General features: G+C 38.1%; 1 protein-coding gene across 1 annotated transcript in view; it reads left to right on the top strand.

Moving 5' to 3' along the window:
- Positions 1 to 23956, top strand: part of LOC145980196 (dipeptidase 1-like) — a 103178-nt gene that overhangs the window by 52659 nt on the left and 26563 nt on the right. The window contains exons 5-7 of the mRNA XM_083113225.1: positions 2942 to 3092; positions 9489 to 9558; positions 23700 to 23876. Coding sequence (XP_082969351.1) covers positions 2942 to 3092; positions 9489 to 9558; positions 23700 to 23876 — 398 coding nt within the window. The remainder of the gene's footprint in view (positions 1 to 2941; positions 3093 to 9488; positions 9559 to 23699; positions 23877 to 23956) is intronic.

The following is a 23956-nucleotide window of genomic DNA, read 5'->3' as shown; positions in this document are numbered from 1 at the left end:
TATTTGCGTCACAACATGTAGTATCACGGACATTAACAATGACTTGAGGTAACACTATATCAAATTTTCTTTTACTCGGAATTGCAAAGTTACAAAATAAGTAAGGTCGTAACAATACTTAAGTTACATCTTTTTACCTTCAGACACAAATCACAAATAAAGTTTTTACTTTTTTTTAAGGCGAACACATATCGTTGCATCACTCGAATCATTTCGAACACTTTGCCCATATCTCTCCTTGCTTGTCTTGGGAAAAACGCTTTTCTCAAATATGACATGGCGCATCTTCATCGTTTGAACTATCCTCGTCATCGTAGACACCAGTGTAACTTCTGTTTCATCCTCGGAGTAGCTTGAACTTATCATATTTCTTTCTTTTCTTTTTGGGAAGTTTTGTCAATGATGTTCCAAGGTGATCTTTATCTTCCATTATGAGACGTTTCTTGGCCTTTGATTGGGACGGCTTCTTCTGACGCTCTTCCGCCATTTGTTTCTTCTCCATAGTGGCTTTTAGAGACATCTTATGTGGACTTCCTGTTACCATGAATGAGGTCCCGGCTCTAGAAGATATGGAAGCCTGGATTACTGGAACTTCCTGGGTGTATCTTGGATTGACCACTTGACGTGGAGCTGGAGCATTCTGGTTGTCATCATTACCTCCATTGTCACACACCTCTGGCTCTTCAAATTGTCTGGCTATGAAGTAATGCTCTTAACAGACATTCGGATGAAACGGATGAATTCCACTTTTCCTAAATCCATTGGCGGCAGTTTCAAGAGTAGCAGCACGAAGGTACACTTCACAGAACAAACTGGATACTCACAATTCCTCAGTATCCTCACAATTCTGTTTGGGTTAGAGACAAACCATTGATCTATAGGCTTTGCGTATAGATTTTTCAGAGGAAACATAAATGCTACATCTAAAGGCTGTAGCTTGTCTGTTGAGTGAGGAGGAAGGCACGTGTCCGCTCGGACCCCCCCCCCTGGCTGGCACCACATTATTCATAGAGCTTCGTTTAATATAATACTTTTTATTAATTAGCATTAATTTTATTTTCAAGAATAAGGCATAGAAGTGTTAAACACATTATGAAATGGTCGGCAAATGATCATACATCAATCGAAAGTAGTCTAACTGGTCAGAAAAAATACGTCAGAAGATATATACATAATGTGGGTCCTAAATCCATTAACGGGACGGATTTAGGACTCCAGTTATAACAACAATAGCGACTGCTCCTGACCAAACGACTAAAGCTACATGGCTGTGACAACTGGAACGCAATATTCAAGTAATCACTAAATGATGAAAAACTTACCGTGAGACGTCAATATAACTGCTTCAAATTGATTGCACACACTAGCAAGCTTTCAGACAAACTATATTTGAAAATGTAAAGCGTGAATGAACAGAAAAAGCAACTACGTCACTGTCAGTAGGCAACCGAATGGTTCTGAATATTTTGCTTCCGCTCTCGCAAGATGGAAGCACTTTCCATGGATGTTAAAGAGAGGGACGAATTTAGCGCAAGGGACGATTTCGGGCACTTCACCTTATATGTGTTAGCCAGTAGCGGCGATTGGGTTCTAAAACGGGGCGGCGGGAAGGACAGTTTGTTTTTCCTTGTTAGATAAGGTTGAGCATAGGGCTGGGGCTAAAGTTGAAGAAGTTGGGGACAAGTGCCCACCCTAATCGCCGCCACTGGTGTAAGCGCAAATTTATGAAACAAGGTTGGTTTTCATATATCTTGAAACATAAATTTAACTAAAATGATTAGTTATCATCTTAGAATGAATAGAAGGCCGGAAGGACAAGGTATTTTCTGCAGTTCGTATGAAGAAAAAGAGATGGCGCGAATATGTGATTTCATAGATATAGAAGAGTGTCTGAAAAAGTTCGTGATGTTAATTATTGTTCTATCTCCCTGAACTGCAAGTATTTTTTCTCTGTTATTTTTTCGTATTCGCTTTCAAGTCAGTTTTAGAAACATTTCACACCGATGTGACAACCTACAGGCAACCTTTACAAACGAACCAATTAAATGCATAAAATAAAACGCGTCACATTACTCATGGGAGAGTTTACTATGTAAACTCTTGTTTTCCTGAGTAGTGTCCATTAGATTCGTAGTTCGATCTAAATCTCAGTTACCTGATTATGCCACTTGCAGGACGTAGAGAATGATCATGTACATATGTTTTTTTTGTTTTTATATGATTATAAATAAAACCAATGCTTTTTATTCATTTAAGATAACGAATTAGATATTTCGAAAAATTACAAGACTCTATCTTATCCTTTGTGTCCTTCATAACAAAAAAGAGCGAAGAATATACTGCTTGCCACATACGATGAACCTGTAGGCTTAGTACACAGCGGATAGTATACAGCCAATTTGTTTTCTTTGCATTTGATTGATTGATTGATTGATTGAGTTTATTTTACTTCGCGTTTTGTGCCTCTTGGCTAATTTGCTAAGATGGGGATGAGTGATGAAATGATGAAATTGATGAAGGGACATTCACAAACAATCAAGCTCGAGCGGGATTCGAACCCGGGACCCTTGGCGTCGCATGTTCTTTGTATTGAAGCTACTTCTAAAGAAGGCGTGGTTATCACTAATTCTCGCAACGTGATTGGCCTACATCACCCAGTGTGTGTGTCTCTGCATGCGCGGCCATCGAATGTGTCCAGCCGTACCTACATTTTAATAATAATTTGGCGATATTATTTGAAACTGGCAAAACTGTGGTCACAAAACACCACGCAAAAATTAACTATCCTTATTTGCAGCCTACATATCACGGTTGGAAGAAAATTATGAACATAGGTTTGCTCATATCGAGGTTTCTGTCAAAATTTAGATCAGCTATTTATTGGACACCCTATATTTCGTGTGTGGAAAAGGTGTAATTTTGTTGTTGTTTTCATTTTCAGAACTGGAAGATGTACACCGTTCGGGGAGGATCGCCAGCTTGATTGGTGTGGAGGGAGGACACTCCATAGGTAGCAGCCTTGGAGTGCTACGCATGCTGTATCAACTTGGAGCGCGGTATATGACATTAACGCACAACTGCAACACCCCTTGGTGAGTCACCTGCTTCTATAAAGGCGCGTCTTCTTGTTTCGCCGAATCGCCCAGAGGCGCATTGTGTCAGATTTCCCACCTGAGTAAAAGACTAATTCCCGTCTCGCCGAATATCTTTAAGGGAGGGATTTTTTCCTCCACTGGGAAATTTCAGGTGTTAGCGGCCAAAGTACATCATCTCATTCATTCTTTTAAACAAACATAAAATTTATTTAAAAAAATATATGGCGAAACATACCTATATAAAGGAAGTACTATTTTTATTAGTTGTACACACTGTAAGCATTCAGTACGAAAATAATAATGAGCAAAACAAAGGCTATGCCTAATGGAAGAAAAATAGTAAAAATTAACGTGAGGCTTCGAGACCAAAGTATAGAACATCTAAAATGTCGAATTTGCTGTTACATTAGACTAGGCGGTGAACTCAATGCAATTATCTACCACTGCCTCCAGATAAAGTGTTGTGAGTGAAGGAATTGAGATAGTTATTTTTGCCATACTTTATTCCATATTGAGTTTTTCAATCAAATTTTCAGGAATTTTTACGTACCGTTTGACTGTAAAATTCGTCACTGTATTGTATTGCATTAATACTTACAATGTAGAGCTCTTATGTAACCGTTTCCTTTGTCTTGTCAATTCAGAAAATTTCCTGCGTGTTCTGGACAATTTTACTTGTTAGCAACACTGAGGGTGCTGTTAATCGTACATTTGCTTCGATTGTACTGCCCCACTCGATCTCCGAAGCTGAACCTCACCTCAAACGAGTATGCTACTACTGTATATGTGAACAGACTTGTACCGTATCGTACCCAAGGCATTTCTGATTTCGTTGAAATTATCTTTAACCCAAGTCCCTGAAATTTCCCAGCGGAAGGGAAATTCCCTCCATTAAAAATATTCGGCGAAACGGGAGTAAATCCTATGAAGATCATTGATGATTTACGCGTACCAATTGTACATATAATTCACACTAAAATACTCGCTTACTTGCGTTGTGTTGTGTGTACTGGCTAACTATGCTATGGTGGGCAAGATGCCATTGAAGACTTTCTATTAATGTTAGTTTATAGTCGTAGGGTCATGCAGCATATACATAACGTCACTATAGGAAAACAAGTCTCGAGTATTGCAGGATCAGCCCGCCAAAAATTTCTCAAAAGTTGCTAGGGCATTCCATCGTTAAGTGCACATAAAATGTAAGGCTGTAGGCATGTGATTAATACAATATTAATTAATTAATATTAATATTTCACAGAATTGTGAAGTACTTTTGATGTCTGCTAATGAATGAAGAAACTTCGTGTCATGACACAAGTGCAGCCTGAATGCTTGCAAAGCATTAAGGTAAATGTGTTAACGTGTATGACGTTTTAAAACTACAGTATAGCAAAGTTTGACTTCATTTGTGCGTCAAGCATATAGGTTACAGATGATAATATCTTTTTTGTTGTGGAAGGTGCAAATTATATATATTCACAAACATTTAAACCGAAATTAGGTTAAAATCAGTAATAATTTCACATTGATTCATTTTGTAATTTATACGGAGTAGTACCACATTTCGTGGAATGTCCTTCCTACAAATTTAAAGTTTTCTAGGCAAGATCTTTACGACTGTGATATATACATTTTCTTAGAAAATACATGGGAATTTGATTACAGTTAAAAAAAACTTTCGCAGTAGAAGTTTTTAATTAAAATTTTGTAAATATGGCGAAATTTCGAACGGGCATAAAAGTTGAAAGGTGGGTACAGTGCCAATTGCGTGACCTCAATGGCTGTAGCATCTATCATCAGTGGTTTTCAGATGCAGTTCATGCCTTGGATAATTTGGACGACTGATCTGATATTCCATTTGAGTAAAATCAATCGAACCGTTTCAAGATTGCACACCTAAAGTAGACTTTTACTAGGTTTTGAGCATTCCAAATTTCTCTGATATTTTGAAATCTCTGTCTAGTCCTCATTTTAAGGGATTAAGAAACGTGTCTCGTAGCAATTATAGCGAATCACTTAAGCATTAGTTTTACATTAAAGCATTCAAATGTAACGTTGTCAATAGGAAGAAACAAGTCACCAATGTTTTGACTACATCAACTGGCCTCAAGTTAGATGTTTGTATCTTATATTTTCATCATCTAGATAGCACTGCTCTGGGAATTGCAGGTGATTGGAAAACCTACCATGACAATATTTAGATGAATACACTTTGCACGATTGGTGTGTAGAAGAGATATTTCCAAGCTAAATTTATTTTCAAGAGTTAATTTCTCCCTTGAAGGCGAAATTGCATGCACCAAACTCTGTGAATATAATGACTAATTGATTGATTTGCTTTATTTTACTTCTATTTTCTTCTACTTTTGGCTAACTACGTAGATTAGGAGGAGTGATGACCAGTCCGCCACGGAGGTCGGCTCTGTGTGTATATTGAAGAGGCATGTAGTAATGTGAAATGGAATTGCTGAACAATGTGCTGAAAATTACAAGGTCCGGCAACTAAACCTGACGGTTTTTAATTACAAATAAAAACAAAAATCTTCCATGACACTAAATCAATTAATACATGTTGTACTACAGTGCGTCCATTTCCTTGCGAGGCCGAAAGATCGGGAGAAACGTAGCGGGCTCCGCTTGCGGAGATGCCGACATTTTCGACCAGTAACGTCCCGTTTAGGTTTACTCTCGAAAGCGTTTTGGTTCGCTTGGAATCGTTTGGCAGGCACTTATCCAGGAATTTCTTTCGGGGGTGGGGGCTGAACATCATTTTTTGAGAGGGGTATCAGAATTTTATGTTTAAGGCCAGTGGTCGCAATTGGGTCCCAAAATGTTGGGGGGAGGGGGGTTAGACAAGACTTAGCATTAAGAGGCCATAGTGTGTTAGTGTGGAGGCAAAAGAACGGGAAGCAATTATCTCCTAAATCGTCGCACTGTTTAAGGCTGTCATTTTACACAGAACGTAAAATCGGAGGATTATCTACCACTCAACTTCTCTGTTTCCATGCATAACATTATGTGCCGGAATTTTCTGTATGGGTGTTTGTTCGTTTTTTCTCATCAGGCATCAAAACTTCCAGAAGTGTTTTTACGAAGATTTTACACATGCACGGGATGCACAATCCACTCGGCAACGCGAGATTCAAACTGTGTGCTAGGAACTGGACGCAGACAGTTCTCGAATATTTCTCTCTCATTCAAGACTGAACACCACTAATGTCTTTTGTCCTCTCATGTTTGCAACTCTTATAAAAGCAGAAACCCACCAAATTGTGTGTCGAACCCAGTAGCCTTAAACAAAAGTATTTTTTTATGCCATGAAATTCTCGGACTGTAATCATAAAATTTGGTCCTGGCAAAACTAAATCATCACTCAAAACTTTGATTTTCAGTTGATCTGTGCAGCTTATTTCTTTCTTAATAAATCGCTCCAATGCCCGGCCCGACAATGTCGAAATATTCACTTTAGAAAGAGAGACTTTCGATCTCTTCGGCTTTCGACCCAAACTACTCGTAGCACTACACTGAGGCTCCAGAAGTTCCGCTGTCGTCAATGTCTTTAGCCTTGGGACCGAACTGAAAGTAGTAGTAGACTTCGTTACTTTACGGTATTTAGTCCATTTCATTTTCCAATCACTAGATCTTATAAAGCAACAAATGGATACAGACTGATCACTAATCGACTGTATGAATTGTCGTACTTACCTCTGATGTCTCAACCTATTCTGTTGTACAGATCAAACGGGAAATTGAAGCCGCATAATTATATCCTCATTATATTCTAGAACGTTCCGCAGATAAAACGATTCGTTAATGTTGCCAGTAGTTCGACTCCTTCCCTTATTCAAGAACGTTCCCTCTCGCGCTTTCCAGAGATTAAAAAAATTCAATAAATCCGAATTTCCCTACGCGTGGCACTACTTTTGTTTTGCAGCTTCCAAATGCTGATAAGTCTCTACATAGTGTTCAAGTTCGCTACGACAACACCGAAACCGTAAAATAAGTTTACGTGCAATATTATCACCAACAGGGTTATAGAACATTCTCCGTCTTGCCTTGATAAGTATTTTTCTCCTTAAATTATCGTCACATTATTCAAGAAGACAAAAACCAAATTTTGCCTAGTGTAAGCTGAAAAATTTCCTGGGAGAGGGGGTCTCGAGACACCTGATGCCCATCTTGGATAAGCACTATTAACAATAACAGGGTTATAGAACATTCTCCGTCTCGCGTTGAAAATTATATATCTCAAATTATTATCACGTTATTCAAGAAGCCAAAAACCTACGTAATTTTATCTATTGTAACCGAAACAATTTCCTAAATAAGGGGAAATGCTCGAGCCCCTGATCCCCACCTTGGATACGTGCCATTAACAATAACAGGCTTATAGAACATTCTCCGTCTTGCTATCTCTCTCAAATTATCATCACATTATTCAAGAAGCCAAAAACCTAATTTTATCTCTCGTAAACTGAAAATTTTCTGAAGGGGAGGAGGTGCTTGAGCCCCCTGATTCCCACCTCGGATACTAGTAGTTACGAATAACAGGGTTATAGAATATCCTCCGTCTTTCCTCGATAATTAACTTCAAATCATGAAAATAGGTAGGTTGAAGTTTTATATTTATTCTCGTCTGGCCTACATAATATTTCACAATATGGCCCTCTTATTTGTGCAAATAAGAATGAAATTCTTTCCTTGCTGACATTGTGTACATTTCCATATTTTATTTATGAGGTATATATTTTTAATCACAGTGTCACATCACTTCAACCCGCCACCCCAAATGAGTTTAAAAAAAACACCAGTAAATTTTTGTCCATTCGAACACTATGATATGGTGCGATAGGCCAGGTTTTTAACCCAGTATACGTCACTGATATACATCCAATAATACACCTTTCCCTCTTAAGTGATTGATTCCGCAATTATCGAGCAAAGGACTTGACGTTCCAGAACAGAATCCTTCGAAATCTTGCGACTTCATGATTCCGAAAATCAGGAAATGGATTTATTCAAATCTAATTTCATGACAGTATTAAAATATCCTAATACCCATATTTCTGGATCTGACATACCCTTGCCTTAGTGAAATTCCAGACAGTGAAATGTGTGATGAGATTTTCCAAGCCACCACTTACGTTACAAGAGAACTAGGGTACTTCCCGAGGTATTTTCTAATTGAGTAGTATAAATATTTATGAAAATGTTTTAATGCAACATAGTGTAATCGGCTGTAGAACGTACTTCATGCATAAATACCCACCCGAACGTCAAAGCAAGAATTTAAGTTACAAACTGATTCCTTGACTTGGAATTTTGTACGGGATAATATGCGTGGTATAATTTATTTCTTCTCAAAGAACATTGCCTCCTTACTTTTCGAAACTTTTTCCATATAGAAAAAACTCCCACTTACCTCGATGATCGCAAGATTGATATCAGCAGCCCCCGTGGAGGAGTGGTTAGCACATCGCGCTACGACGCTAGGGGTCCCGAGTTCGAATCCCGACCTGTACATGGATGTTTAGGAGTGTTCACTCATCAATTTCATCATATCATCACTCATCCCCATCTTCGCAAATTAGGCAAAAGTAGCGCAAAAGGCGAAGTAAGTTAAAGCAAAGCAAATCGAGAATGATATGGAATGCCTCTAAATGTGCTGAACTACATTTCTAATATCAATCAGTAACATGAGTTTGTTACTAATATACTTGTCATAATAATGTACTATTAATGGTATTAATAATGTAGTAGCAAGACTATACAGGGTGTTCCACTCTGAATACCTGTAATATAAGGTTTTTTTCTCGTACTGGAATAATAATGAATCTGTTAGTTAGAGCAAATCTCAATGCTGATACAAAACAATTATTATACTTCAAGTGTAACCTGTACAGCCTGGTTGGTGTCATTTAACAGTGGGAGGTTCCTTTCTTTCTACATCCATAAAATAGAATATTGAGTTGTGGACTTGGAGATGTTCTAACTGAAAAGTACCCTAATGATCTTAAAGTTTTCTATTACAGTTGTAAATGCAGTGTTGTTAGCAAATATATTAATTTCACTATTACTGGGAATTTAATTTGTGATTAATAATGAAATAAAATTCATGAGTGAAATATTATTAATTTACATGTTACTGATATTATCATAAGATTTACATTTGAATATCTTCAATATTTATAGGATTTGGCTATTTTTCTAGCGGTACGCAACGTTACACAGTTCGGGTATAGTTTTATAGGTAATAATAAAACTAATAAAATTTTATTTTAACGAAAGCAATATGTGTATGTGTGCGTGTGTGTATAATTCAAATATAATATTAAAATGTTATATTACCGTATGGTTGTTTTATATCTTGCTAATAATTTTGCTCTGTGGTAGGGCAGACTGCTCCACAGTGGATGTTCCGGGACATTTCCGGGACCACGGGGGACTCACGGATTTCGGAAAGGTAAGGAAATTTATTTTTGTAAAAGCCTTAGAGAAATACGTATATATTTTCAATGTATTGTTTTCCCCAAAGGAAAAGTATTTCATACCAACAATTGATTGCTGGCATTGATTGTTCATTGATCTTTAGCACGTCGCACACGAGCTGCTTGTGCCACATGTTACACATTTATACTCTATCCCGGTAGTCTGTGGAGCAAGGAAATGTGCTGTACTGCTTTCTCGCATTACCTTTTATTTCCCTCACCTGATTTTCACTTATGTCTCAATCTCTCTCTTTCCAATATTTGCAAAATGTTTTCTTATCTTCACCCATTCCCTATTGTTTTCTCTCTTCCCCTCCATTCCCCCTCTCTCTCACTCCTCACTATCTGAAACACCTTCTGTTTTTTTCTCGTATCCACATTTATTTTTCTTCTCTCTCTCTCTCCCTCTCTGTGTGTGTGCTTCTCCCACTATCCAGAGTATTTTCCAGTGCATTTTAATTTTTCTCACTCTTGTGTTAAAATATTTCAGTTTTTACGATGATTCGTAAAATGATATGATTTTTCAATAAGAAACTAATACACGACACACATGGACACGACACAGCCTTCTTATTTTGACCACTTGAAGAATATGCAGCTGAATATTATCTCATGGCTCAAATTTCTCTCGTTTTACAGATATAATTATTCATTTCCTTCCTATAATTTCTATAGCAAATAATTTGTGTAACCACTTTCTTACTGCAATTGTTTTTGCATGTCAACCATTTTTAAGAAAGGAAAAATTAATTACTTAGTATTTAATGAACTGGGGAGTTGTATTCCATATAGCTACAGGGTGTCAGTCGCATACATACACGTATAAACAGTCAGCTTCAAGGTAAGGAGAAGAAACTATTTAGCTTCTATGTGTATTAGAAGCATTTGGAAATTTTAAATTGTAGTTGGTGCCACTGTTCCAGTATTAGAAATTGTGCATACTAAGGTTCATTTCAATCGACATTACTTTCCCTGATAAGTGTTTTGCACTCAATAGACAAGGTATAAAGAAATGTATTCGCGTGTACTTCGAAAAGAAAAGAAATCTCACATTATATGGAACACATTCACGAAATCTCTTAAATAAATGTATAGTACTATTAATATATGATCGAGTAATTTGTTTCTTCGATATGAAAACTCCAAGCGACAGTGGCAGAAGTACAATGATACAGAGATACTACCAACACGTCAATAGTTCACTCGACACAGGAAGAAATAGAAGCCAGGCCTGATAAAGGCGATACTTCACAAAACAAATAGTCAAATAGAGATCTGATATTCGAAGAAAGAAACGTATCAACATCTTATTATCCATACTGATATAATTTATTGTTACATATATCGAAGACTTGTAGAATCCCATATCATACCAATCGCCCAAAGTCAGCGAGATGTAGTTTCGTTGTAGTATGATTCCGTGGCCTTTCCACTCTACTGATGTAACTCCATTTTTGTTGAGATACGCGTACAAGAACGGCAAAAGTTTCTTGTACATAAAGATGTCACCACCAAAAAATACTAAGACATAGTAAGACAGGAAATTGACTATCTGAAGAAATTCGTACATCAGGGATATTTTTCAAGAAACATAACTAACCTGCACGGTCTTTATGGTTTAACACCTTGATTTTTAAGTCGTATAACTAAAGACGTACTTATATTTAATTACAGATTGTCGTCTTAAGCATAATGCCATACTGAAAGTTTATGTAGCATATTTTACCGTTGGATGGCAGTAACGTCCGTGTGGCTCACTACTGTATTTTGCGCGAATATCTCAATAGCACGTGCTGCAAATATATTCTATCCATGAAATCTCTGGAGCAAGCCCACGCATAAAGGTGGAGAAGGGGAGAAAGCGAATGGGTGCAGCGAAGCGGTAAACGCCGCTGCAAATTACTGGTAGTTGCAGTCGCTTTTTCCCTCCACACAATCCCGTTCCCTCGGACTTGTTCATTGGTCGAGTCACTACTTGCGCCATTCCACTACTTGCGCAGAGACTTACTAACTACATGTGGGCACTTGCGAAGGTTGCCGTCTATGTTTCTCCCCTACCAGGGAGCACATAATAATTGGAAACTAGAATTTCTAATGAAATGGTGCAGGTCAAAGGGTAATGTTAGCCAAGACCTGGGCTGAAACTGATTATTGTACTGTGTTGTCCTAGGCAGTCACGCAGGGCACAGAGTTTCACTTTTCGCGAAACTTGGACAGGTGCTGAAAATGTTGTTACAAGCTACGTATCCGTATACTAGTTCATAAAAATGTTATACAGAGTGTCCGGGAAGTTGTCGTACCCTTAGATTATTACATAGTAGGCTACATATCCCTTAAATATGTGACATACAAGCTGGATTGATTTAAATCAGGTTGATTTAAATCGCGATTTAAATCAGGTGATTAACAAAATCACTAATTTAAATCACTTGAAAAGAAATATTTATAGAATAATGTACATAGCCCCGGCGCCCACCCAGCGTCGAATAACATGGGTACCTGGGGGAAACCCTGGGGGGTAAAAGCGGTCAGGTTCGTAATGCTGATCACATCACCCCTACTCACGACAGGATCAAGAAAGTGTGGGGCGTTACCCCCACTAACCCCTATACGCTTCATGGCGTGGTGCTATGCACAGGGGAGCACTTTTTTATAATGTACATAGGTTTTTTTGTAAATATCAGAATTACTTTTGGTGAAAGTACATTAACCTCGTAATAATTTAATGGTGTTTATTAGACACTAACAAAGGAGAAGAGAGAACACACATTATATGTACTGATGGGTTGAAACTCATACGAAAGAAAATGTAACATGTAAACTGCAAGCACCCTTAAATTTCTCTTGATTTAAAATTCAATAATTTTATAGGCAAAAATAACAAATATTTTGTGAAGAATAATTTTCAAAATACTAATAATGTTAAATAGTAAATAGTGTCATTATCATCAAACTGTAAATAAACGTGTCAGCTGATATTCCCCTTTCATTCAACTACGCAGGATATAAGAAAACTATATCGTTGTGTATTTGCATGCTTTCCCACTCTTTATCTTCACATGCTACAATTTTCTTCTGCAGATTTTAATTGTAAATTTCTATCAGCTACAAGATATTTTCGCGTAGAAATTGAATTGAGAAACTGCCTCTTCTAAGGATGTTGATACGATTGTTACATCAAAGTCACATATAGCACAATATTAACACCAATTTTTCGTTTGATTTTTTGAAACCGGTTTTCTAGATCCTAAGGCTATTCGGGATAAGTTATGATTAGGTAAAATGGTTGGGTATTTAATACACAATAGTTGGAGGTGAAATTGCGAATCGAACAATCAACATGCTCGCCCACCATGAGAAGAAACTACTTGTGGGCAATCTTGAAACTCCGCAACGAGAATTCAGGATGCGAGTGAATACAGTGGAGCAGTGCTGCGCATAACGGTAGAGATGGGAGAAATCGACAGAACGGAGCGAAACTGTGCGCGCTGCTCCAAACTGTTGGTAGCTGCAGCCGTGTTTACATACCCATGCAGTTACTTTTCCTCACACGCGATCGCTGGTCGAGCCTTCTCGAGTCAATATTCGCGCTTTGACTTGCTTCGTTTCCTTGCTCCAGAGATCCCCGGGACAGGTGAATCAAAAGGAATTATTCATGATTTTGCCTCCCTCTCTTTAATTTTCTTTTAGGATTCTTTAGGATGTGCACCTGTTGACATATTTCTAGACTGATAGTGTTGCTAACTAAAATTATATGCCTGAAAGTGCTGTTCGTCTACTTATTCCATATAAATGACATTTCGAAACTCATCACACTATCGTTGCTATAGCTAACCATATATTAGCGTTCTATCTTTAACGAAACTTCAATTAAGATTGTGTGAAGAAAAAAATCATATATTTTTCTAGTATAATTTCAGGAAGAAGAAATTATCTTGCGATATTAACTAATTTCTGGCTTGCCGTATATAATAATTTGCACTCTTAACGTATTAAGAATATGCCAAAGAGATGAGTGTTCCAGCTGAAAAGAGAAATGTGTAAATATCGCTGACGGTTTTCAAGTAATTTTCGATGAAATTTTGAGTTGGGTGATTATTTAAACACACTGTAAATGTACTTACCAAAAATGTCAGTCTAGGACCAGCTTCGCGAGGACAAAAGGGAAGATTCTTGAAAATAAATAGCGATCTCCGGTCTGAAAAGCCAGAAAACGTAAGGAGAGGTTCATATTGAGGTTAATTGATGGCTCGAAATGGAAATTTTCACGAAACGAAACGCTTTTTTTTCTTCGATGTAATGATGTTGTATTTTTTATCTCTGGTTACTATAGCGACGAGATAACGATCAGTGACATGATGCGCTGTAATACAGTAGTTAATATTAAGATTACATACACATCAGATAGTATAAAATGCATTGAACACTAGGTAACGTCGTCGCCTTGTAATCAACAGGTCCCGGGTCCGATACCCGGTGGAGACACATGGTGGTTTCGATCCTACTTTAAACTGTAGGTCCAATCCTGATTAACCTTACCGTGCATAACGTGAACTAAAAACACCAACTCAATCAATCATTGGACACTAGTGTTCTGGAATCAAATCAAAACGCCTTGCTGGGAATGTTTTTTAGGATCTGAGTGTCCCATTTTTATTGTCTGTAACTTGTACATATCCTCAATATGCCCGACCCTGTGGCCGAGTGGTTAGCACATTGCGCTGCGACGCCAAGGGTCCCGGGTTCGAATCTCGGTCGGGCTTGGTTGTTTGTGAATGTCCATTCATCTATTTCATCATTTCATCACTCATCCCCATCTTCGCAAATTAGCCAAGAGGCACAAAACGCGAAGTAAAATAAAACTAAATCAATCAATCAATCAATCAATATCCTCAATATGATTTAATATACAGTTTTACGTATACCACCAGTTCATAATACAGCACTTCATAAGAACTAATTTGAATTTGAATAATGATTACGGATGTAATGAGATTCTTAAGTAAATGGTTGCTGCGAGCGGAGCGATCAAGAATATTTTTAGAACTGTTCCCTTACAAAACTGATAATAAATATTATTAATTAAACAAAGCGCTAATATTTTTATTTTGCAGTGTGTAAGACACACACACAGACACAAATGTTTGTCTCTCTCTCTCTCTCTCTCTCTCTCTCTCTCTCTCTCTCTCTCTCCTCTCTTTCTCTCTCTCTCTCTCTCTCTCTCTCTCTCTCTTTCTTTCTCTTTCTCTCTCTCTCTAATTCTAAACGTTCTGATTCGAGTGAGCGTTCAATGTTCTGCTTACATTTTCAAATCTGTCAAAATCACGATTTAGAGATTGAGATTAAATAACGACACTCTCGGCAGCATGATGTACGTTACAGTTGGCCATAAATACATTAAAATAGAGTGCATGTTTCAAATATAACTTTATACACAGGGGCTTAACGAAACTTGATCTTTAGCCTAGATTTCTGAAAGAGATGTAAGTAAAAATCACAGGAATACGAACGTGGTTAAATTTTCTTATATTTACCAGGCTGTCCCAGAAGTCCTGCACCATACAAGGGCGAAAATGAAACACAGAATATCAGAAACAAAGACAGACTTTATTCAGCAAAGTACAGGCCTCCATGTTCGTTTACCTTCACCCATCCCTGCGACAACAGTTCAATCTGATGGCGATACCAGGTGGCAGGTTTAGAATTGAAAAACTCACGACAGGCAGAATTTACCTCATCATATGAATTGAAGTACCAACCACACAGGAAATATGAGACAGAGCGAAACAAACCGTAATCCGATGGTGCAACTTCCAGACTATAGGCGGGATGAGGTAACAACTCAAATCCGTCCAGCTCAGCTAGTGTGTTGGTCACTCCTCGAGACCGGTGACTGGGAGCATTGTCATTTTGCATCAGTAACCCCTTACTCCGCGTTAATGCCGGGTATTTCCCGTTCAGAATGGCATGCACTCGGTGTAATTGTTCAGAATACGTTTCACCTGTTACAGCATGACCTTCTGAAACAAACTCATAATTGACAATCCCGTCAATATTCCACCAGACACTCAGTATGAGTTTTTTCCCAAATTTGTCCTGTTTCACAAGGGCGATGGCCTCCTGTCTTCTTTTCACCGACTGTTTACGTGTATCATGGTTTTCAGAAACACCCACTTCTCGTCTCCTGTCACAATTCTCCTCCAAAAACGAAGATCATGCAGTTCTGTAGCAATGTCTGGCAAATTGCAACTCTTCGCTGGGCCTGCATCTCTGTCAGGTCGTGCGGACTATGTCGTGACTCTTTATTGGTGTAATCCTTGTCTCGCAAGTGACGGTTTACTGTCGATTTGGATGCCCCAACCACTCTTGCTAACACACGTGTGCTGGATTGTGGTGTAGCATTCACAGCATCCTGCAGAGGCTCGTTAATGGCCATCGGAGGTCACCCTATGCGGGCCTTGTCCGCGAAGCGTAGATCATTTGAAGGGAATTTTTTAAACCAAGGGGAAGCTGTCGACCGATTCACCACTTCTTCGTTCTCCACACGACAAATTTCCTCCGCTGCCGCCTTTGCTGTTAGTCGTTTTTTCCATATAAAACGTAGCACTGCACGAAGTGCAATTTGGTCCTCACTCCTCGTGACCACTTTAACTTCACGGGAACACTCGCTACACATGCAGTGCGTGCCTTCACTTGATCCCACGAACCTGTCCTCTATGCCTGCCAACAGCCTTTCACCGGTGGCGCCACCTACCCTTGCAAACTTCACCTCTTGGAGCTCAGTGTGCGGATGGTGCAGGACTTCTGGGACAGCCTGGTAAATGGAGAGTATATGATGTGTTAATAATATATGTGTACTTTAGAATCTGTCGTTTTCGTGAAAGTGACAGGTGATAATGATATAAAATTATATTGTGTTACCATCAAACTACGTATATCTTTTCTAGTAGATACTTGGAGCAGTTATGCATAATTCCTAGACTACAATTCATATTAGTTGGAAATACATACAGATTGAGAGCAGATTCTACAAAGAGAAAAACATGGTTTTATTAATATAAACTTCCACGGCAAGCCATAGTTGTCATCAACAGATTAAGAACAGAACACGTACACACACCAGCACACTTATCAAAAAATCATATTGTAACTCAACAAAACTGCAAATATGGTAATGAAACCCCCGATGCGCAACATGTATTCTTAGAATGTCCTATTTTCTGACAACAACGAACCATACTCAACAAAGGACGTTCGAAAATTCCATTCCCTTTGTCACTCTCTTTCCTTTTATCAGAATTATCTACTCCACTTGTCTGACTTCTATACGGATATACACGAAAATGTAGACTTAAAATGTAAAAAGTAATCACAATGAAACAGTGCAAAGGCAAATGTGATTTATTTATATAATTGATTTTAATGTGCTACTTTATTTATTTATTTATTTGAAAAGTCCTGAATACAGAAAAGTCCATTTTACATCAGGATATCAACCGGAAAAGAAATAAACAAAATAATAAGATGGACACATACACACACATATACATATATAGGAAGAATAATAAGAACTAGGGCAAAAATAATATTATTTACACTTCAGCTGCTTTATGCACGCCGTTCTGTAAGTCTGCTTTGATAAATGGAAGCCCGGAGCGTCTTTTAATGAGTTGTAAATGGTTTGTAGCCTGCAGAGAAGTGATATTTGTTCTAAGGATAGCCTTGAAGATTTAATGTAAAAGAAGTTGTTGCATTTACTGTTGGGACGTGGGATTCTGATATTAAGAAGTGGCAAGAGTTCGCTGGTGAAAAGTTGTCCATTAATGATTCTAACAGTAGCGTTAAATCTGAGAGTTGACGGCGATGAGAAAGGTCATGAATTTGTAGAGTGCATAGAATGTCTTGTTTGGAGAAGTTTGCAAAGATTGGACATTTTTGTTTGACTATTCTAACGAAGAAACTTACTACTTTGTTTGTTTTCTTTAAATTGCTTTCACATGCCATTGACGAAATGCAGGAGCCATATTCAAGAATAGGAACAACACACATTGATAAAGTAGTTTTTGAGGGCAAAAGCGTGTGTTATGTCTGTAAATCTCTAAATTAGTCCAAGTGTTTTCATCGCTTTCGAAGTTATGTAGTCTATGTGATGGTTGAAAGTCAGTTTGCTATCAAAAATGACACCAAGATCCTTGTGCTGTCATACGAACAGAATTATCTGGTTGCATAACTTGTAGGATGGCGCTGTGCCATTGGATTTTAGGGTAAATCTCATGCCAACAGATTTTTCCGGATTTTATATCAGATTCCAGTCTTGACACCAGCGTTCAATGTGTTTGAGATCGTCTTGGATATAGCATGTGTCCTGAAGTGAGGTAATGTTTCGAAATAATTTGCAGTCATCAGCATACAATAATACTGAACATTCGGAAGAAATATATTCCTGAATGTAATCCATGAAGAGAGAGAAACACAGGGGCTCCAGAGAACTTCCTTGGGGCACACCAGAAAGTACAGGAAGCCATGACGAAGAGCAACCAGATATTATAACCTTTTGCTTTCTATTGTGCAAGTAAGATGTAAGTACTTTAAGAAGATCTCCATGAATATTGAATCTATTTGATAATTTGTGGAGGACTTGCGTGTGAGAGATAGAGTCAAAGGCTTTGGAAAAGTCTAAGTATACGTTATCCACGTCTTGCTTTTCATTCAGGCAATTTACCGCTTTGGTGAGCAAGCAAGCAAGGTTTGTGTCACAGGAAGCATGAGGGAGAAACCGTGTTGAGTGGGAGAGAGGAACGGAGAAACATGTGCATGGATACGATTAGATATGATTTTTTCGGCTAGCAGTGCAAGTGCAGGAAGTAAGGAAATCGGGTGATAGGTAGTAACATGAGTTTTGTTTCCGTGTTTGAGGATAGGGACTATATTTGCTTGCTTCCATGTACGAGGAAACACACCTTCGGAGAAGCATTTATTAAAGATTGTGCTTATTGGTTTGGATAGAATATGGGCTAAATGTTTCAGAAATATCGCAGGAATATCATTAGGAGTGGTAGCTTTGGAACTTGAAACAGATTTTAATAAATCTTGGACTTCATTGCAATTAGTTGAGATTTGAAAGAGTGTGTAAGGAATAATGGACCTGACTTCCGGTAGTGTGTTAGCAGCATTCTTTGTAAAGTTACTATGAAAGAAAGAGTTAAAAAGCGATGAACGCTCATCCTTTGTAGCAGACTTACCGTTCCAGGAGAATTTAAGGGGGAATACGGTCATGTTGCCGGCGTGAGTTAATTAGTGTCCAGAATGTTTTAGGGTTTTTAGCAGCACTGTCTGTTAAACTTTGAATATAATTATTATAGTCCCTTTGAATTAAGTTTTTGCTATGCTTCCTTAAGTAAGTAAAAGTGTTCAGTGCATGAACTTCTGGCACTTGTTTCAACAGATTCCACGCATTATTTTTGTTCTTCAGCGTAAGGTTCAGTATACCACACTGGGAATCGGGATGTTTTGTTTTCCTTAGGGACACGTGATCTTTAATTACAGCCTGCACACAGTCCACGAGGAAATCCACTGCTTCTTCCGCGGGGAGGGGGTCCATCATTATCCAAGGAATGAAGCTGGTGAAAATAGAAAGTTGCTCCCAGTTGACTTCTTTCCAGTTTTAGACTGGTCTGGAGGAGGGAGTGGGCATGGTGGCTTTTCCAAGGACTTGGAATTCGACATGCACGGGGGTGTGGTCTGAGGCGATGAATTGCTCACCGGAAGTTGCCTTGACCTTTGTGTGTGAAATGAGACAATCTACCGAACCAGGAAGACTTAATATTAACAGAAACGTAGACCAAAGTCAACAGGATATAAACGTTGACTGGGTCTAACAATAGAAGAAGAAGAATGTGTTCGGACAAGTCAACGGGTACCGGCTACATCCTTGTGCCACAAGGCCATTCGGTGATCCTGCAGACGAAATCCTATCGTCACTTGATGTTGATAGTGATCTGCCTTATACCGCCTCTCCCAACTTGGGAAATTCTTGCATTTGTGATTGCATGTCTTTCACTGCCCTCTCAAAGGCAGAAATACGATTGGTCGAATACCAGGTGAGGTTTTCAGGGCTTTGCACGCAGTTTTAACATGATTCATACGGATGGTCCAAGTCAGTCGAATCGGTTGCGCCTTCGTCCTAGACTCCCAAAGTTCCAATTCCGTGTTATATCCTGTCTGTTCTATCTCTACGGCAGAGTTCTACGCTGTCCTCAAGACACTGGACTTTGCTGACATCAATGATCTGAAGAAAGTCCTTGCCTGCAGTGATTCCACCAGCGTGCTATAGACAATGGATGATAATGCAGATCATCTTCCTACGGCTCGTGACCTTATCTGCTAGTGCTGATATCCTCTTTTGTTGGGTTCCTAGTCACGTGGGCATAAAGGGGAACGAAGCAGACGGTGCTGCAGATGGCGACGTTCTCGTCCACCTACTGCCAGCTGGCGACCTTCAGAATATGTTTCGTTGTTGCCTTCTTGACACAAAATTTTTCATTATATTTCTAATTAAACATACCATTATTTGTGTTACGAAAACTTTAATTTCTCTTATACATTTTTGGCAGTGCCGTCTAGCGACTGCAGGTAACATCAACATCATAATGTATAGATATTTCACTTCATAACACTATATTTCGGTTTTTTATTTCATTTCGTCATTATTGTTTATGTTTATTGAGCATCTCTCTTGTTATATTAAATGGGTGTGTCTATTGTTATATTTTTTTTAAAAATGTTCCCCCACCCACGTTAAGTACCACATAATTATTTCAAGCTTGCGTCCAGCTTGCCATATCAAGCTTGCTATCGTAAATTTGCCACAAGCTTGTGTGCTATCTAGGAATATTCCTTGGAGATTTCTGATGCTGCAAGCGAGCATTGGCCCGATACTTGTATGCAGTGTATTGTAGTGTTTGTGATTTTAAAAAGTTTCAATCGCTAATAGTAGCAAATAACAAGACGCTCACCAACAAGGAAAACAGTCAAAAGCTGCTGATTCACTCAGGCCTCAGGCGTAAAACACACGAACTGAAAATGATGTGCATAGCTACTGTCTATGCTAAATATAACTATATAATGAACGGGTTTTCCCGGTTGAGCTAAGTAGGATTTACTCGATTTTAGTCTCGATTGTATTGTAGCGTTTAGTAAGAGTGTTGACATTTTCTGATTCTAAGAAGAGAAATAATAAATCACTAAATAACAAGTAAATAAGTTTAGAATCGGTAATGCTTCAATGCAATTATTGTTTCAATTCCAAGATAAAGTATGAAAATGTATACACAACGGAAATACTATGACAATTTTCTAATATTCGAAACACATCCTATTTATGTTCATTGTTGGATAACAAATTCTGGATCAGTTCTAGACTTGTATTAGATATCCAGAATCGAATGTATTGTGGATGTCCAGTTTTGGACAAGGTCTGAAATATGTTTTGGATATCCAGAATTGGATGTGTTTTGTATATCCCGTTTTGTACGAGATCTAGATATGTTTTGGATATTCAGAATTGGATGTCCTTTGGATATCCAGTTTTCGAAGAGATCTTGCAACGAATTGGATATTCGGAATTGGACAATGTTTCTGACAGCCAGTTTTACACACGTTCAGGCTGTGTATTAGATATCAAGAATTTGTCGAGTTTTAGATGTCCAGTTCTGGATATCATATAGACGTTCAATGGATATTAAGAATTAGATATCCAGAAATAGATATTTAATGGACATCCAATGGTTATTCATAATACCCATGGATCTGATCTGGACATTGTGGATATCCAATAGATATCCCTGGGAGATTTGTGCTGTATGGGTTGTAGATTCCAATCTTGCGCCCAAAATTTTAATTTAAGTTGGCGCTTCATTCGGTTAGAGTTAGAGAAAAGAGTTGGGACAGGTATAAAAGGAAAGGGACTGGCCCAACTTTATCAGGACGTCTGCCAACCTTAATTAATCGTCATTTCATCTACAGAAATACAATTGCCACGTAATCTAACGGCAATTCAGTTGAATTACATCAAATAATATACGTTTGAAGTGTCGGATTAGAACAGCGTGAGAACAATATGGCCCATAAATGTTAGTAACCAGTCGTTTCTCTCAAGAAAGAGAAATTAAATCAACAAAGTTCACCTTTCGAACTCCCTTCTCTGTTGCTTCGCGTGGGAAAATTACAACGCGCTGGCATTCTCGGAGCTTTTCCAAAGAAGAAATTTCCTCCCTACTGACCCTGTGTTGTTTATTTCACTAACACGTGTTCCGTTGCTCTCCCCATGAAAGAGTCTCTTTATGACTACAAGGATAAACTTACCTGCCCCGCTATCAATTTACTTCGTTCATGTTCGCCGGGCATTCGACCGTTGTTTATGACGTCACGCGAACAATCTCGAAGAAACTTAGAAATCCGGCAGCGCTTTATATTTCATAAAATCTCCTGTCTCTATGTTGTTCTTAGTCCCCATTGGTAGGCTTTAGTTTTTCACGGCCTGTTCTTTCTGTTCGCACCCGCCGTTGCCAACTCATCGCTTTCGTGACTAGATTTAGTTCCTTTTACACGCACCCTCTTTGTGAAGTTTGTTGTTTTGCTTTTTTTTCTGCAACTTTTGGCTCCTTGTATCGATGACGACGAATGTTGATTATGTGAAATTGAGGAAGGGATACGCAAGCCCTGGCCAGGAATCGAACCCTACCTTCTAAAACTGCAAAACACTCCAAGCAACTTTCTATTTCTGTACTATAGAATATGTTACCTCAAAACCTCAAAAAATTACTACAGGCGGACCAGATAGAAAAAGCGACAGAGTTGCCAAAATAGTAATGTCATAGAAGTTAGATGAGATTCGTAAAGAAAGATTGATTGATTTGGTTTATTTTACTTCGCTTTCTGTGCCACTTTTGGCTAATGTACGAAGATGGGATGAGAGATGAAATTTATGAATGGACACTCACAAACATTTTAAGTGATACAATGTTATATGAGAATAATTTGGAGTATTTGATATCATTAATACTAATGTGGTGTGATGACTTTTGTGACTCAGTAACTAGCCTTTGTTATTTTACTGGAATTATACAAGTATCGTTATCGGCATCGGTATCGGTTGGAATCGGTTAAGGTATCGGCAAATATTGGTATCGGCTCAGCCATAATATATTTATAAATTAAATTATACTTAGAGTCTATTAGCAATGTTTTTTTTTAAGTAAAGAACATGTATAAATGTGTGTTAACCCCCCAAACGAAACATTTTCACAACATCACCGTAGTTTGAAAAATATTAGAACAGGATAAGAAAGAATGGACTGTCCCAACTAAATCGGGATGTCTTGTAGACTTTCATCAATGTTTATAAAACTAAAATTACCAAATATTTCAGACTACAGACTTATGGAACCTGCCTTTCTCCCCAAACAACCCATTCGATTTATGTATACAAGGACGAAATCGAAATTCTTGCAAAATCTGAAAAATCGTCAATGTTATTTTCGTAGGTTTATATAGGTCCACGTTGTAATATTTCATAGTTCGAGGGGGGGGAATGACCTCCATGGCCCTTACACTGGTAACGGGCCTGTTGTACAGCTTCATATTTCAGCTCACGGAAATAAGAAAAATACATTTTTAGGGTGACTGGAAATATTAAATATCATTTTCGTCAGTAATTTATTGTTATTATTATTATTATTATTATTTTAATATGGTAAATTACTGACTTATCTCTGAAGATTTTTTATCGATTCGCATTGAGATGTCAAATTTAAGGAATAGATGGAGCCTCGTCTTTTAATCTCGCCAAAGGCCTCGCGATATGTTGCTACGCCACTGCTTGTATATTTACGTTCAAGACAATTACAAGTAGAAAAGAAGAAAAGTTGCATTAAAATAAATTCCGATTGACAGAATCATGTTAATAATATTGCATTTAATTAGTAAATTTCTTGAGTGTTTTGAAAAGATAACAGTAAAGTTAAATCCTGTATTTAAGTAATTTGATCAGTTTAATTGTTCTTAAATCAAATAGTAAAGAGAAAAAAATAATTTAAAAAATGATATATCTTTACAGATTGTTGTGCAAGAGATGAATCGCCTCGGCATGATAGTTGACCTGTCTCATGTATCGGTAAGTACCATGATGGATGCCTTAAAAGTGACGAGGGCGCCGGTGATATTTTCTCACTCTTCTGCACATGTGCTCTGCAATAGTTCCAGAAACGTACCTGACGACGTGCTCAAAATGGTGGTGAGTGATATAAAATAAATTTGATATCTTATATAGCTACTACAGCCTGATTTATAATTTGGAACGTTTTTCGTTAAGGA

This window comes from Lepisma saccharinum, chromosome 27, assembly GCF_977018435.1.
Source record: "Lepisma saccharinum chromosome 27, izLepSacc3.1, whole genome shotgun sequence".
Lineage (NCBI taxonomy): Eukaryota > Metazoa > Arthropoda > Insecta > Zygentoma > Lepismatidae > Lepisma > Lepisma saccharinum.
This window is presented reverse-complemented; position numbering and strand designations above follow the sequence as displayed.